Source organism: Miscanthus floridulus, chromosome 17 (assembly GCF_019320115.1).
Source record: "Miscanthus floridulus cultivar M001 chromosome 17, ASM1932011v1, whole genome shotgun sequence".
In the NCBI taxonomy this organism is placed as follows: domain Eukaryota; kingdom Viridiplantae; phylum Streptophyta; class Magnoliopsida; order Poales; family Poaceae; genus Miscanthus; species Miscanthus floridulus.
Window position 1 is genome coordinate 108,662,483 of NC_089596.1, and position 16,051 is coordinate 108,678,533.

Here is a 16,051-nt window from a genome sequence, read left to right on the forward strand (position 1 = left end):
TAAAGGAGCAGTGGAATGTCATAAGAGGGCTATGCCGACCCCGTCATGAACGACGGACCCGGGTTCCACTCGATCATACCCGTTAGCGAACTTACCGAGCGCATCACTCAAGCCCGAGCGATCGAGGCAAGCGATAAAGCTCAGCCCCTCCGGTTGTGAGAAACCGAGGATGGGGTAACACACAAACTCAAACTGACCCCTACCAAAGTCCAACAGGGCTTCGGGGCTCAAGACACCCAAAAAACCTAGATCTGTGACCCCAAACTCGCCCCATTCCTCGGTTATGCTTCAACTACACACCAAACACCTGGGTCTATGACCCCAAACTCAACCCATCCCTCGACTATGCTTTGACTGCACACCAAACGCCTAGGTCTGTGACCCCAAACTCGCCCGATCCCTTGGCTACGCCTCGACTGCACACCAAAACACCTGGGTCTATGACCCCGAACTCACCCCATCAGGATCCGCGAGCTCCGTCTCGTTCGATCCCTAAACTAACTACCTCGCCTGATCCCACGGCGTGCACCGACGCCAGGATCCACGAGCTCCATCTCTCCTGATCCCAAAACTAACTGCCTCAGCTGCGCAATGACACCTTGGTTGATGACTCCGTCTCAACTAAAAAACACGCACACACGCCCGTTGAAAAACCCCCTAGATGATTCTGCCTAAATCGCCCGAGGGCTCGGGGGCTACACCTGCGGGGGCGCTCACGCGCACCTGCTGATGAAACGAAAACCTCCCCCTAGCAACACGAAAAACCCCTCAAACGATTTTGCCTGAATTGCCCGAGGATTCGGCGGCTACACCCGCTGGTGCGCTCGCGCGAACCCGCCGTCAAGACAAAAATCCTCCAAACGATTCTACCCGAATCGCCCGGGGGCTCGGAGGCTCCTATCGGGTTCATAAACCCGGGGTCCCTCACGGACCAGCTTCCCAATAAAGGCTCGGCTCAGTAGGCAACGTTGCAAACAAGCACACAACTCATGGGCTGGCCCAAATTACCTAAACGACAGGCCAGAAGGGCGATCCAATCACCAACTGGAAGGTCTGGCCGAGGAGGAACAGCACCCATTTTTTACTCTGGCCCACCTCTCTGACCAGAGCGCTCGCTTTGGTTTCTAGCCCGCCTCCGAGCGGCCTCTTAAACTAGAAGGCCTGGCCAAAGCACTACTTCTGACTCCAGCCCACGTCTCTGACTGAGGATGCACCAAACCCCTGCTCACTGATCTTCTCCATCTGGCGCATTCAGAGCCGACTGGGACAAACCGACTGAGGACGTCCGCTCGGTAAGGACCAGGGAATAGGCAGAGAAAGTAAGGCAGGGCACACAAGTCAAACCGTAATACCAGGGACCGTACCCTGCGCACCTGCCAGGTAGTACTCTGCGACCTCCGTGGCATGACAGAACCCAAACAGTGTTATAGGCGTCGGCATTTTCCCTATAGTATTGTGGGCGCCATTAACTCTCATATAGTAAGGCTCCCCCCACATGCCTCTAGGCATCGATAGTGTTGTGGGCGTCGGCATTTACCGTACCAGGCGAACATGGTAAAACCCCTTGCATGCCTCCAGATATCAACAGTGTGGTAGGCGCCGACGTCTGCCATACCCGAAGAAGACAACACAACCTACCACGTGCATCTGACATCCAACAATGTTGTGGGCGCCTACCATCATCTTGTACCCGCCGGCATGGCAAGCAAAACTTAGCAGCAAACATACTCCTTCCCTCTCACTTGTAAGGCCATCCCCTTCATCTATAAAAGGGGATGCGCTCTCTTCCAACAGACAGATTCATTCAGATCGATCAAGTTCATTACTACACAACAACAGAACCATCAGGTTCAAACCACGAGCACACGCTCGAACACTTAGCTCATAGCGGGGCTCCCGTCACTCTCGGCCCTTCCGACCGGACCTCTAGTACCCCCCATCTTTTTCCTTCTTGTTTGTAACCCCACTGCAAACTTCGAGCACCTGGGCTCAGGAATAAAGTCACTGACCGACTCGAACTAGACGTAGGGCACGTTGCCTGAACTAGTATAAACCCTATGTCATTAAGTGCTAGGCCACCTCTGATCACAACGTATGGCAAAACTACAAATATTTACGTGTTGGTCACTTTCTGCACCGACAGTTCTAGTACCTTTCTTTCGCAACAAACGAATCCAACCGCTGATTGAGTCTCTCTTTCAATAACTCCTACCATAAGCAGAGAGTAGAAGAAGAATATATGGGCATGTTGGCCTATATGTCTCGTTGCTATCGCTTAGGGGCGCTGGGAGATGCCACTGCTGATCCACCGCTAGCTACGTCTGCTCATGCGCGAAAGGGGAACTCATATACTATATGTCTCTATACTATCGTTGGGCACCCGAATGCCAACGGTTCTAACTCATATGATGAGCATGTACCATAAATCTAGGTCTCAAAAGAGATCATGAGTGAGATACACAAGGGCCTTGTGGGAAGTAAAAAAACAGACGAATGAATCTCTTCTATATTCTAATAGTAAATATATAGATATAGATATAGATATATACGATAGATGTTGCCTTTAGGAATTGTAAAAGAAAATAAAGATGCACGTGGACTATATTTCCATAGTGATACATGTTGTGACATGCATATTCTGATTTGTGTCGGAAAGGAGTTTGGAACAAGATATGACTTGGACTTGGATATTTGGTGGGATAACTTTGAGTCAATAGGTACGTCAACGGGGGAAAATAAATAAGGCCATGTTCGCTTCTTTTATAATTCGTCTTTTTAGCTTGTTTTTTTTTAGTTGGAACAGTATTTTTCTCTCACAACAAATCAGTTGGAATAGTATTTTGGCTTATTTTTTCAGCGAAACGAACAAGGCCTAATTAGGTTTTGATTTGCAAAAATAACAAAATGGAAGAATCGGCGTGAAGAAACAACCGAGCGAATGAATACTGCATCCGCCAATGGCCAATGTCCTCCTCCTGCATGGTCCGAGGGTCCTGAAAATCTTTGGTTCTCATATGATCACGGGTTTACAGTTCCAACCAGTGTCGTGCATGTCAAGGGGTGGCATGCAGCAGTGTAGGACATCTGACCTTGAGCGAGTTGGAAGATGAATTTGGATGGTGATGGGCCGAGGGGAGAGAAAAATAGGGGTGTTTGGATCCGGTGACTAAAATTTAGGAGGTGTCACGTGATATTCAGGTACTAATAAAAAAATAAATTACAGAATCTGTCAGTACTACACAAGACGAATTTATTAAGCCTAATTAATCCGTCATTAGCACGTGTTTACTGTAGCACGTCATTGTCAAATTATAGGCTAAATAGGCTTAAAAGATTCGTCTCGTAAATTAATCACAAGCTATGCAATTGGTTTCGTAATTAGTCTATATTTAATACTCCATGCATGTGTCAAATATCCGATGGGACCGTGACCGGAACAACGGCAGCCGCCAGCCTGCCAGGCGACCTCTGCTGATTCTGGTTCTACCGAAGGAGAACAAGGGCAGGCAGCTGCCGTTGAAAGAAGACGAAGAAGGGCCGGCAGATTGGATTGGTAAACCATCCAAACTTACGGTTGCTTATTTTCTAGCTAAGAAACCCTAGCTAGATGCAGTTTTTTTTTCGAAGAATTGTTTGTTCTGGGAGATAGAGCTAGTTACCTGCTTCTGTGAGCAGTCATGTTGGCTGTTTAATTGAAATCCCATGCCCAACGGCATCTTGCCCACCTTGCACAGTGTACTATGATTTCACTCTGAATTTCCTGTAATGTTCAACAAGTCAGCTGAGATGTTCAACAATGCAGTTAAGTGTTGGAGGGACCACGGCCCCGTGTGCAAAGCTTCAGTTAAGTGTCAGATAACCCAACCCAACTCTGTTCTTGACCTTGTTGATTCTCCCTCCTGGCGCTAACGCATCAAGTAAAATAAGTGCCCTCTCCATTCAGTATTCACCCCAAGATTTGAACTATCTGTACTTTTACAGCTAGGGTTTCTATGACATCTTACATACACCATACTGAATGTAGACTTGTGATGCATGCTCGTAGTTCACACAGATATAGCAATGAAACAACAGAAAATGCCCTTTTTCCATTGTGGCTCCATGTTTAAACTGTTTGTTCCTAATTGCTCAAAGTTACATGCTGGTGTCAAAATGAATAAGATAAATAGCAATGGACAATTCTATATTAATATGGTTTCAGTTTTATATTTGAAAAATAACCATTTTCTTGTATCTTTTTCAGACCTGCGGTAGGTATTGTTGGTTTAGATGTTGGTCATTTTGTATATCAGAGCTCATCATCAGCATCTCCTAGTGTGCAGACCATCTTTTAAGGCACATGGTTCTTCAATCTTCATCATCCTTATTTTAACCGTGTTTCTAGGATCACCGCTATGTTGTCATTAAACACCATCCTATATGCATTGTGTGTATATATATGCCTGTTGGTTCGGGTTGGCTGTTGACAAAAGCTAAAAGAAATATAAATATTTTTCCAGAGCACAGACAAGATGGTGAATGCTATCAAGGGGTTGTTCATCTCCTGGTATGCTCCCGAGAAAAGCTGATTCATCTTTGTTGTTTTTCTTTTTGTCCTACTGAAGTTCTTTATAATACACACTCATGTTATTCCTTCTTTTCTTTTTCTCAGTGATGTACCAATGGCACAGTTCATTGTTAATCTGAATGCTTCGATGCCTGCATCAGAGAGGTTCATCGTGCACATGCTTGATCCCACACGCATGTTTGTTCAGCCTCATGTGGCAGAGATGATCAGAAGCAAGATAGCTGAGTTCAGGGATCAGAACAGTTATGAGAAGCCTCAGTAAAGCATCACCCTACCCTGCATTGCCGTTGTCACCCACCCACCCTACCCTGCATTGCCGTTGTCACCCACCGTTCAAAGATACGGGCTCATGTATATTGTTATTGTTATGGAATAGATGGATGCCATCCTCCCTCCCCCTCCCCCTCCCCCTCCTCGAGATGATCTATTTGCATATTGTATTATACATGCTGGGAGCCTGTGAATTGTTGCGTCCCCAGACTCTTTGGTGAAGCTTTTATGCATCACTTTGCTTTGTTATTGATGACAGTATCCAGCTGGGGGCAGAATGGCACATAACTACAGTCTACCGTGTGGTCAACATGCTAATGTTTCAGATGAAAAAATAAGTAGCTGGAAATTATTCAGTTTCAAAAAGAATCTGCTAGTCGGGCTGTAATCGGCTGGCATTTTTTGGCTGGCTGGCTACAGTTTTCAGCCAGAGCAGTATTTTTCTCTTACAACATTCCAGCATAAACAATATTTTCCAGCATAAACAGTAAAAATTTAAGTCCAGCAGAACACTGCATGCTAGAGCTCGTCGTTTCAAAGATATCAAGGGTGTCCACTAAAGCTCTGCACCACTGCTATAATCATCTGAAACACAAACATGTATAGCATGTAGCAGATAAACAAGCCACCTGTAGCCCTAAACCTAAAATGGTTGCAAGAGCTTCAGTGAGCAGAACAAGTAGAATAGCATCATCACAAGTGAACAAAGGTCGCAACCTTGTAATGTCTCATTTGCTCAATAAACGAAATCATATGATAAATATAGTATCAAAATCACAAAGAAAAAAAAGAAATGTGAACCAGCAGCTTCGGTATCAGTCTCATGTCTGCACCTATGGAATCGAATGCTTACAGCAATGGTTTATCTGTAGCCTAAATTGCGAGAATCAAGCCTCAGCAGCAGCCTCAGCATTGCGCTTCCTTGCCTCCTCAATGATGCTAAGCTTGATGCCCTTGCCCTTGGGAAGAGACACCCACGGTTTCTTGTCCTTGCCAATGATGAACACGTTGCCCATGCGGGTGGCAAACTGGTGGCCCAGGGAATCCTCAACGTGGATAGTCTCAAAGCTGCCCTTATGCTTCTCCCTGCTCTTTATCACCCCAACACGACCAGTGTTCCTTCCACCAGTCACCATCACGACGTTCCCAACATCAAACTTGATGAAGTCCACAATTTTGTTGGTCTCCAGGTCAATCTTGATGGTGTCATTGGCCTTGATTAGGGGGTCTGGGTAGCGGATTGTGCGCCCATCGTAGGTGTTCAGGAAAGGGATGCCCTTCTGCCCAAATTGCACAGACCGCACCTTGCACATCTTGAACTGCACAACAGTTCTCATTAGATCACATTAAGGAAAATTTGAAAGACTATAGGAGAAACAAAATTTCAGAAATCAAAATAAGAACAAACATGGAGAAACTACACTGGCACAAAGGGGCACCATATTTGCTCCATTACACAACCACGAGCTTCAGGGAAGCTAGTAATTGCAGATAAGAACCTTCCACAGATGAAAATACTTACAAATCGGACGTCTTACCACAATTACTTGGTTAAAGAAACAAAATAATCACATCATTTCATAGGTAGACAGTGTTTAAAAGGCAACTAGGCGTCCAGGCGAGTGCTGGTCCGCCTGGACGCCTAGGCGGGCGACAGGGTGCCACTGTTTCCCAAGGCAAGCTGGGTACGCCTAGGCGGCGCCTTTGAAACATTGGGTACAGGAAAACAGTTACAGCACAAAACCATGAAAAGCAAAGAAGAAAAAAAACACTTCTATTGGAACCTGTGATGCATTACCTTGGCCTCATCATCCCTGATACTGTGGAGACGGAAGCGCCCCTTGGTATCATAGAGAAGGCGGAAATTCTCCCCCGTCTTCGGAATTGACACAACATCTGCAGGATTCAGGTAAACAATAATTCAATCTGTAACTTGCAATAGCCATGACATTAGACATACATCCAAAATCACATCTGGCACGCAACCTACCCATGAATCCAGATGGATATGTCTTATCAGTCCTGACCTTTCCATCAACCATAACATGTCGTTGCATCAAGATTGAAATGACTTCACGGTAGGTCAGAGCATACTTCAACCTGTTCCTGAGGATGAGGATCAAAGGCAAGCACTCCCTGGCTTTGTGGGGACCAGATGAAGGCTTGGGTGCCTGCTCAACAGAAAAACACGAATAAGCACAGATGAACCAGTATCCGGTAAGTAATTGAACATCATATTACAAGTCTAAGACAAACATACAAATGCTCCACCAAGCTTGTCAAGCATCCAATGCTTCGGAGCATTGAGCCTCTTCAGATGTTTCTTCAAACCCCTCGCCTGTTTAAGTGTTAACAACAGGGAAATTAATAAAACGTTACAAGCCATAAGATGATGTTGAATATAGGCATATAGATAACACTGATTATATGCATGAACAAAAAATAGCAAAATATACAGCTCGCTAAACAAAGACAAATTGTTTTAAACTCCTTGAACATCTTGGGACATAATGGCCAAAGAAAAAGCAAATAGTATAACCGCAACACTCCATGAGAAGTGGTTTTGACAAAAAAAAAAAATCCTAATACTCCACAACAGAATTGGCTGATACTAGTGGACTAACCTATGTCGCCCTAAAAAAACCAATATGCTGGCCGTAAAACAGAACATTAGCTTCAAAACTACAATGGTCCAGTAAGGGAGGTTCGAAGTCATTTAATTTATTGTGCACCATCTATCATTCATACCCTGAAATTGACAATCAAATTATATTTTGTAAAACAAAAGCTTACCCTACCATTTTGTTTCTCTACAGCTCCATCATGATTCGAAAGACAACAGAAATGCCGGTAACAGAGCCCGATCACACGTAGACTAATCACTGCTCGACCAGTAATATAATTCAACTAAAATTATAAAAATAACTAGATTAAAAGAGAAAATTATTGCCATCTCATCGTAAGATCTATGGAGATGCACTAAAACACAGGAAGCAATCTGCTCTACATATCAAATTCGCCATGATACATCAAACATATATAGATCCAATCTGAATGGACCTCTGTCTACAAGGCAAATATAAGCCAAACGGGTGACCTAATAAACACTAAAGAAACGATGAATCAAGAACTCAAACAGGTAATCATAACAGGGAACGGACAATACAATGCACATATTCCTAAGGCTACCCGGCGACTCGCTGAATCGAATCAAGAGCCAATCATATAGTAAACGGTGAACCGAAGGGCAAAACAACTGCCCGAAAAAACAGAGACAAAAATCGATGGAAACAACTAGATGACATAGTGTAGAACGCAAAGGCTTCCGGAATCTTACCATCTTGCTCGGTGCCTACGGCTCCTTCGCGGGCACGAGTAGACGAAAGATGGCGGCGGCGGCGGCGGCGGCGGCGAGCTCGCTGCGCGGGTGTGCGAAGGTGCTAAACCCTAGGAAATGCGACGGCGGGGTCGGAATGAGACCCCTTTATTGCCCGAGCTGGTGCTAGTGGCCGTGGGATGTGGTGTTAACGGCGCAGATCTGTGTGTGAAAGCTTTTGGGCTCTGGGTTGGAGCGGCCCAACACAAGTGAGGATTGGAAGGTTTCTCAAAAAAGAAAAAAAGACAAGGAACCCCATGCATGCTGGGCGTGCGGATAGGTTTGCCACCAAATTATACGGGCCAAGAAGGCCGAGAAGGCCCACGTGTATCATGTGGTTTCTTTTTCTTTTCGTTTTGCTAATCCTCAGTTCCTACTCTCTCTTAGCAAAGAAAAAATAGTCCTCAACGCCTCCTTATTACTCCCTCCTAGTCAAAGCGACTTTAATTTTTTTGCCCTATATTTACCGTGTGCTGGCCACATCACCCTGAATCCTTCTGGCCGTCCGATTCTTCAGTTCAATGGTCCAGATCGTTTGGATCGGATTTTACCGAATGCGGCTTTCTTCCGCTTTTCTTTATCTTCTACTACTTCTACTCAGCTTTCCTCTACCTTCTTCGGCTTTTTCTCAGAATCCAGCCAAACAAATAAATATTCAGCTTCAGCTTCTCATTCTAGAGGCTTCTTCTCACTCCTTCTGTTCTCTTCTTCGCTTTCTCCCTCCCTCGCTCTCCCGACGTCGACAGGGTGACGGCCGCTGGCGTGCGCGACTCGGCGCTATTGTCGTTATAGTCAGCTTTTTGGAAAGCCCCTTCAAGCAAATAATTCCCTTTCTATCAACTTTTAAAACTAAAATAACTGTTTATGATCTTGCCTTCTCTCAAGACTGCACTACAGATTTTACTTCATGTATAGCACCCTCTGAAAAGTATTGTTCGTTTATTAGTTGCGAGAGAAAAGCACTATCATTTCTGAGTTTTATCCTTGTTTATGTTACAAATGTGTTTGTTGATTTTCAGGTCACTTACAGATGTAATAGTTTATCTGTGATTCTTCTCCGCTGCTCGAGGCTTGTACATGTAGATTTTGCGAAGTTAAAGAGTTTTTTTTTTTTTTTGGCTAACTTCTCCTGCGTGTCTCTTGTGTACGAAGGTTGCCAAATTAGAGGTTGCACACTCTTCTCTACTGCTCGGCTGCGAGCGCGGCCTTCGATGCGACGGCAGCGTGCAGTCCATCCCCGGCGGCGAGCGTGGCCCCACGCAACGGCGGCGTGCGGAGGATTTCTGCGCCGATGCCGATTTCGATTTCTGCGATCCGTAGCTCCGCGCCTCCGCCGATGCCGATTTCTGCGCCCCACCTCCGCGACCACTATCCTCACCGGAGCGCCTCCCTCGCCTGGATTTCCGCTCGAGCTCCGGTAGCCGGTGGCGGCACCTGCTCCATCCGCGCCCAGGCCCCTGCCTCGGCGGCCGGCCTGCTCCACCGCGCGCGAGAACCGCCGCGGGCAAGAGCTCCGCCGGGCGCGAGCACTGCCGTGGGCACGGGCTCCAGGCCCCTCGCTGGCGCCCCTTCACGGCTTCAGAGGAGGAAGAAGAAGGAGCTGACGAGCAGGACCCACCTGTCAGTGAGAGAGGAGGAGAGCTGAGTGGAGTGGACTGTGAATGGAGATGTGGGGTCGCTCAATATTTTCTTCAAAAGCCACAGGTACGGAACCAAACAGGCTTTTGACTTTCTCAAAGCTACTTTTATGCATCTGCTTTTTAAAAAGCAACAGCCCAACCAAACAAGGCCTGAGAATTTGATTAGAACTGGCTTGGCATGCTTCCTCTGCATGTGGATTAATGATCATGTTAAAACCGTAAAATTCCAGCATTTTTTCTTCATCACATTTTTTTAAAAGCATAGAAAGCATAGTGGTTCTTTCTTATCTGACTCAGTATATAAGATAATGCACTTATATTGTATCTGCCTTATGACAGAGATAGGGGTATTTGTTATGCTTAATTTTTTTTCCAGTTGGCATCTGTGTCTTCTTATTTCCCTTGAGGTTAAGTGCTATGTACAATAGTTAGCACACGCATATGAAAGTATTACCACTTTCAACGCTTATGATTTCCTTGAAAAAACTGATTTGGGCAAGTAATAAGCCTCCTAGATCAGGAAGTAACTATCTCATGGTCTGTACAGATTAATCCCCTTTCCTCAATACGAACAATATTGAATTCTTTCAAAAAATATCATGCTCAAACAATGATATTGGATTCTCAATTCAGCACCAACTAGGTCCGACAATGATTTACCTTGATCATGAGTCTTATTTTTTACCTAAACTGGAGTAAACTAAATTATTGAAATAGTGAAGCTTCCAATTTGGATATGTGCTACAGTAATGCAGTTCATTTGGACATAGATGAACCCTTTTAGTATGTGTGTGGTGCGTGTCATTGTTGTCTTTCCAGATTATAGTCTTACTACCTCGGCAAAGATGATGCCTGCACTTCAGTCCAAACTGTTTAAGTTTCGCCTTCGGCTCTTGCCATCTCCAATCATTTTCATATGTACAATTTCTTAGCTTTATGTGACCAAGTTAAGTATGTCACTAGCATTCTCTCCAATGATACATATATAGAAGTATTTGTTTTTATTAAACAAACAAGATTTATTCCCCCATGTCACAAATACATTGATAGTGATGGGAAAATGTACCGTGTTAGTAAAGGTATGCCGGAGCAGCTATTAAGAAACTGGATTGCAACATATACTGTTTATAGCACGTCTCATTGATCAACAAATTTAATGCAGATTCTCAGCCTCGCCTACAATAAGTCGGAGATAGAACGAAGAGTTTATGCTGTAATTGGCAAATTTACTGAGCGTCGACTTCGATCGCTTACTTTAGCATATCAGGTGGGTAAACTAAGAAGAGAGAGCCATTCAGAGTATACTTGAACGTATGCATCAAGGTTGTGTGTGTATCTAGGTTTCCTTTCGCAAACTTGTGCCAATATTTTCAGAAAGATTCGTGAAAGGTACTGCTATTTATATCCTTAACATCACCTGTGCAGAAGTCCTCAGTATTATATTGACAATATATATCTTTGTAGCTTATTACTCAGCACGTTTTCTCCGTGCTCAAACTTTTCCCTGTGCGCGCGATGGCAGAGATTTTATCTCTTATGTGGAGTCCCTTATTGAGAGTCTATCATGGGTGGATTAGAAGGTTTCATAAATATTTTAGATTCAGAAGGTGGATTTGGCTCATTAGAGATGCAGGTAGATAATATCTGAGTTTATCTATGATTTTTGGCTTATAGGTTATATCTTTTAGGTCTCATTTCTAGAATCTTGCCAGCTTTCCCCAGAGCAAGCAGCTCTTCGCATAAATAACACAAGAGCAAAAGGTGTTTCAAGCCTGTTAACTCCAGGAGATGAGAGCTATCCTGATAATAGTTGATCAATTAAGATGTCAGTCAATTTGTTACTTAACATCGTTGTTTAAATATTGCCGTTGTTCTATTGACTTCAGTATAATTATTTATGCCTCAAAAACAAGTTGGAGGCTGCTATGCGAAGGCTGACAAGTTTGTGTTTTGTTCTAAATGGCATGGAGCCTATTTGTGTTTTCAACCATGTTTTTGTTCTACGCAAGGTATGTACAATTTATGTTCACTGGGAGGAAGTAAATAGAGTTAAATGCATGGGTGATCCATCAACTTGCGCTCTAGTTTTACTTAGGCCCATCAACTCTGAAAGTGGGTTTTTGGGTGTATAATCTTTGTTAGTGGCGCATTCCTAACACATACCACATTTGTTTCAATTTTTTAACTGACGTGGCACCTCCGAGTCCCACACACACGCATGCAGGTGCATGCATGGCTCTCGGCGCACGTCGTCGACTGGTCCACGCACGCCATCAGGTCCGCGAGGAGGCAGGAAGGAAGCTCGTCGTCGACTGCGCCGCGCAGGGCGTCATGTTCGCCGAGGCCGACGCTGACCTCACCGCCGATGACTTCGGGGACGTCAAGTGCCCGCCATTCCCGTGCTTCGAGCAGTTCATACTCAAGAGCACCACCGTCGCCGGCGTCGAGCCCGTCGTCGACCGCCCGTTGCTCTACGTCCAGGTGACGAGGCTCAAGTGCGGAGGCTTCATCTTCGGGCAGCGGATCTGCCACTGCTTGGTGGATGCGCCGGGCGCCGTGTAGTTTGAGAAGGCCATCTGCGAGTTCGCACGCGGGCCACCGAGGCGCTGCCGTCGGTGACGCCGTCCTGGGGCAGGGAGATGTTCATGGCGTGTCAGCCGCCGCAGCTGTCGTACCCGCACCTCGAGTACTACGAGCCCGCGAGCGGGGCCGAGCCCGACAAGACAAGATGATGACGACTCCCCCGGGCGACATGGTGCGCGTGCCCTTCTTCTTCAGGCCCCGGGAGATCGCGGGGCTGCGCCAGCGCACGCCGCCTGGCATGCGCTGCTCCCGCTTCGAGCTCATCGCCGCGTGCTTCTGGCACAGCCGGACCGCCACGCTGGAGTACGCGCCGGACGAGGAGGTGCGGCTGTCGTTCATAGTGAACGCGCGCGGGCGGCCCGAGATCCCGCTCCCTGAGGGATTCTACGGGAATGCCTTCGCCTACGGGCGGAGGAGGGCGGAGTGCTGATGTGCCACACAGGAGAGGCCACAGGCGACACGCACGCCATAGCTTCTCGGCAGCGCGCACCCTAGGCATCGTCGTCCTTGCACGCCTCGCGTAGGCCCCCAGTGGCCCACTCGCATCAGGGCCACGGGCCCCATCGACAACTGCTGTAGCATCAACGCAACTGGTCACTGTGTAATGCGACAGCCGCTGCTGCTCCGCCGCACTCCTCGGTGTGCCCGCGACGGCGGCGTCTCCCAGCAGCTACGATGGTCGACTGTCTGAGGTTCATGACTAGCTTCAAGCGCACGTGAGTGATCCTCTGCACATATATCCATTCGTGCTCGAGTATATTGGTTCAAATTCGTGTTTACTTTCCATCGATTCATGTGCTTAGTTTTCCAGTTCATATGGATGTATCACAGGAATCCCAAAAACCGTCGATCTTCTTTTGGTGAACGCAGTGATGAACTGGATTAGAAGCTAGTAAGCCATTGGTTCATGGAGGTACCTATGCGCGGCTCGAGAAGCTGTTCCTGTTCAAGAACCGGCTCGCCGGTGCCATACCACCGCGGTGGTCCCGTCTCTGCGCGCGCTGCAGGCTCTCGACGTGTCGGACAACCTGCTCGTCGGTGCCATCCCGTCGAGGCTCAGGGATCTCGCCAACCTCACGTCCAGCGCGTACTTGTAGGGCGACATGTAGTGCATGACACACCACTGCCCACACCACCAGGACGAACGCCGCGAAGGCGCCCGCTGACGAGCAGAGCCCCATGAGGAAGTAGACGCACACGGAGTAGAGCAGCGCCATAGCGAGAAGGTACGGCAGGAACACCAGTGTTCCTATAGAATCCCTCAGGGAGCGGGATCTCAGGCCGCCTGCGCGCGTTCACTATGAACGACAGCCGCACCTCCTTGTTCGGCGCGTACTCCAGCGTGGCGGTCTGGCTACGCCAGATGCACGCGGCGACGAGCTCGAAGCGGGAGCAGCGCATGCTGGGTGGCGCGCGCTGGCACAGCCCCGCGATCTCCCGGGGCCCGAGGAAGAAGGGCACGCGCACCATGTCGCCCGGGGGAGTCGTAATCATCCTGTCGGGCTCGGCCCCGCCCGCGGGCTCGTCGTACTCGAGGTGCGGGTACAACGGCCGCGGCGGCTGACACGCCATGAACATCTCCCTGCCCTAGGACGGCGTCACCGATAGCAGCGCCTTGGTGGCCCGCGCTCGAACTCGCAGATGGCCTTCTCAAACTGCATGGCGCCCGATGCATCCACCACACAGTGGCAAATCCGCTGCCCGAAGATGAAGCATCCGCACTTGAGCCTCGTCACCTGGACGTAGAGCAACGGGCGGTCGATGACGGGCTCGATGTCGGCGACAGTGGTGCTCTCGAGTATGAACTGCTCGAAGCACGGGAACAGCGGGCACTTGACGTCCCCGAAGTCATCGGCGGTGAGGTCAGCGTCGGCCTCTGCGAACATGACGCCCTGCGCGGCGTAGTCGACGACGAGCTTCCTCCCTGCCTCCTCACGGACCTGATAGCGTGTGCGGACCAGTCGACAACGTGCGCCGAGAGCCATGCATGCACCTGCATGCGTGTGTGCGGGACCCGGAGGTGCCACGTCAGTTAAAAAATTGAAACAAATGGGATATGGGTTAGGAATGCGCCACTAATAAAGATTATGGATCCAAAAACTCACTTTTAGAGTTGATGGACCTAAGTGAAACTAGAGCGTAAGTTGATGGATCACCCATGCATTTAACTCAAGTAAATATGTATGTTTGCAAACCTTACAACCTGTTAGGTTTTAGGATAGCATAATAATATGCCATAATAAGATGATTGGTGGTTCATGGCTGCTGGGTGTGATTCTTATGAATATTGTTGTGTATCTGCAGTACCGTTCATCTTAGATAGACAACAGAATATAAGATCATTTCAGTTTATGTTTCCATTAGATTGGACCTTGGATACATGGCGACTGTGTAATTTTATCTGCAAGTCAGATGAGATGCATTTCAATATCTGTGTTTCATCCCATACAAACTTCTTTGTGAGGTTCTGCCTAGGTGCAAAATCACATATAGTCACTACGGGAAACAAAGCATTTGCCGAGTGCAAACTGCTTTGCCGAGTGTCAAAAATCGGGCACTCGGCAAACCTTCTTTGCCAAGTGTCGTACTCGGCAAAGAATTGCACTCGACAAAGAATTCTTTACCGAGTGCCGGGCACTCGGCAAAGGACTTCTTTGTCGAGTGCCAGGCTCTCGGCAAAAGCTCGGCACTCGGCATAGGCTGCCCCGTGTAATGGTGTTTGGCCACGTCCTTCTTTGCCGAGTGCCTGCTGTTAGGCACTCGGCAAAGATTTTTTTTTTGGAAAATACTTTGCAGAGTGCCCCTGATACGGCGCTCGGCAAAGATTCAATATTTTTTTCGAAATGTCTTTGCCGAGTGCCTAACAGCTTCGGCACTCGGCAAAGGGAGGAATTAAAAAAATTATATTTTTTTGAATTACCTTTGTCGAGTGCCCTGTGAAGGCACTCGGCAAAGACCCCATTTGCCGAGTGCCATGTTCCGGCGCTCGGCAAAGTTTTTATATTTTTTTGTTTTTGGCCACCAAATTTTTTGTGCAACCCTTCTAAAGTACTAGGAACTCCTCGTTAGAATTTTTGAATTTTTTTGTGGCTTTTTGATATATTTAGTTACTTTATTTTGTTTACTTGAATTTTTTCGAAAAATATAAATTTGAACTGCACGTGGTACGAATAATGGAATTTAATGATTCAAAAATTGATAGTCATGTTAGTGAGTATAGTGTGAGGCCGTATCCAGGAACGGACCCGAAATTTCGGACATCTTGTTCACAAAACATGACCGCGAACTTGCGTGCGAAGTATTTTTAAATTCTATAAAAAGCAAACGAAGTCTAAAAATCATGAAACTTGTTAAGATGTCGTGATATCGTATGTGGAGGCTATGATAAAAATTTCAGAAGATTTCGTGCACGTTGTCACGTACGATGCTTACAAACCAGGACATCTATATATGGACATAGAGATGTCCTGGTTTGTAAGCATTGTACATGACAACGTATACGAAATCTTCTGAAATTTTTATTTTGCGGGTGTCGTTAGCCTCTTGACAGTGCACCTCCCTGCGGAGCCGAAGCAAGCGGTGTGGAACCGGTGTGCGAAGGCCTGGTGTAGGTGT

General features: G+C 47.1%; 1 protein-coding gene and 2 pseudogenes across 1 annotated transcript; 1 reads left to right on the plus strand and 2 right to left on the minus strand.

The window, feature by feature from the left end:
- Positions 1-5,552: 5,552 nt before the first annotated feature.
- Positions 5,553-8,318, minus strand: LOC136517402 (small ribosomal subunit protein eS4-like). The gene is made up of 5 exons (XM_066510956.1): positions 8,175-8,318; positions 7,098-7,175; positions 6,828-7,008; positions 6,636-6,733; positions 5,553-6,156 (listed from the first exon to the last, which is right to left on the minus strand). Exons 1-5 carry the CDS (start codon positions 8,175-8,177, stop codon positions 5,725-5,727), a joined length of 792 nt encoding a protein of 263 aa, XP_066367053.1. The 5' UTR covers positions 8,178-8,318; the 3' UTR covers positions 5,553-5,724.
- A 3,767-nt stretch (positions 8,319-12,085) lies between these two features.
- Positions 12,086-12,866, plus strand: LOC136516169 (benzyl alcohol O-benzoyltransferase-like; annotated as a pseudogene).
- Positions 12,867-13,353: 487 nt separating this feature from the next.
- LOC136516170 (benzyl alcohol O-benzoyltransferase-like) lies at positions 13,354-14,421 on the minus strand (annotated as a pseudogene).
- Between the last annotated feature and the right edge of the window lie 1,630 nt (positions 14,422-16,051).

What these genes read in the sequence shown, in the direction of transcription:
- LOC136517402 (XM_066510956.1), bottom strand. An exon ending in ATATCCATCTGGATTCATGG is followed by an intron (nt 6,734 to 6,827) that starts GTAGGTTGCGTG and finishes TGAATCCTGCAG; the next exon opens with ATGTTGTGTCAATTCCGAAG. An exon ending in TCAGGGATGATGAGGCCAAG is followed by an intron (nt 6,157 to 6,635) that starts GTAATGCATCAC and finishes ACTGTTGTGCAG; the next exon opens with TTCAAGATGTGCAAGGTGCG.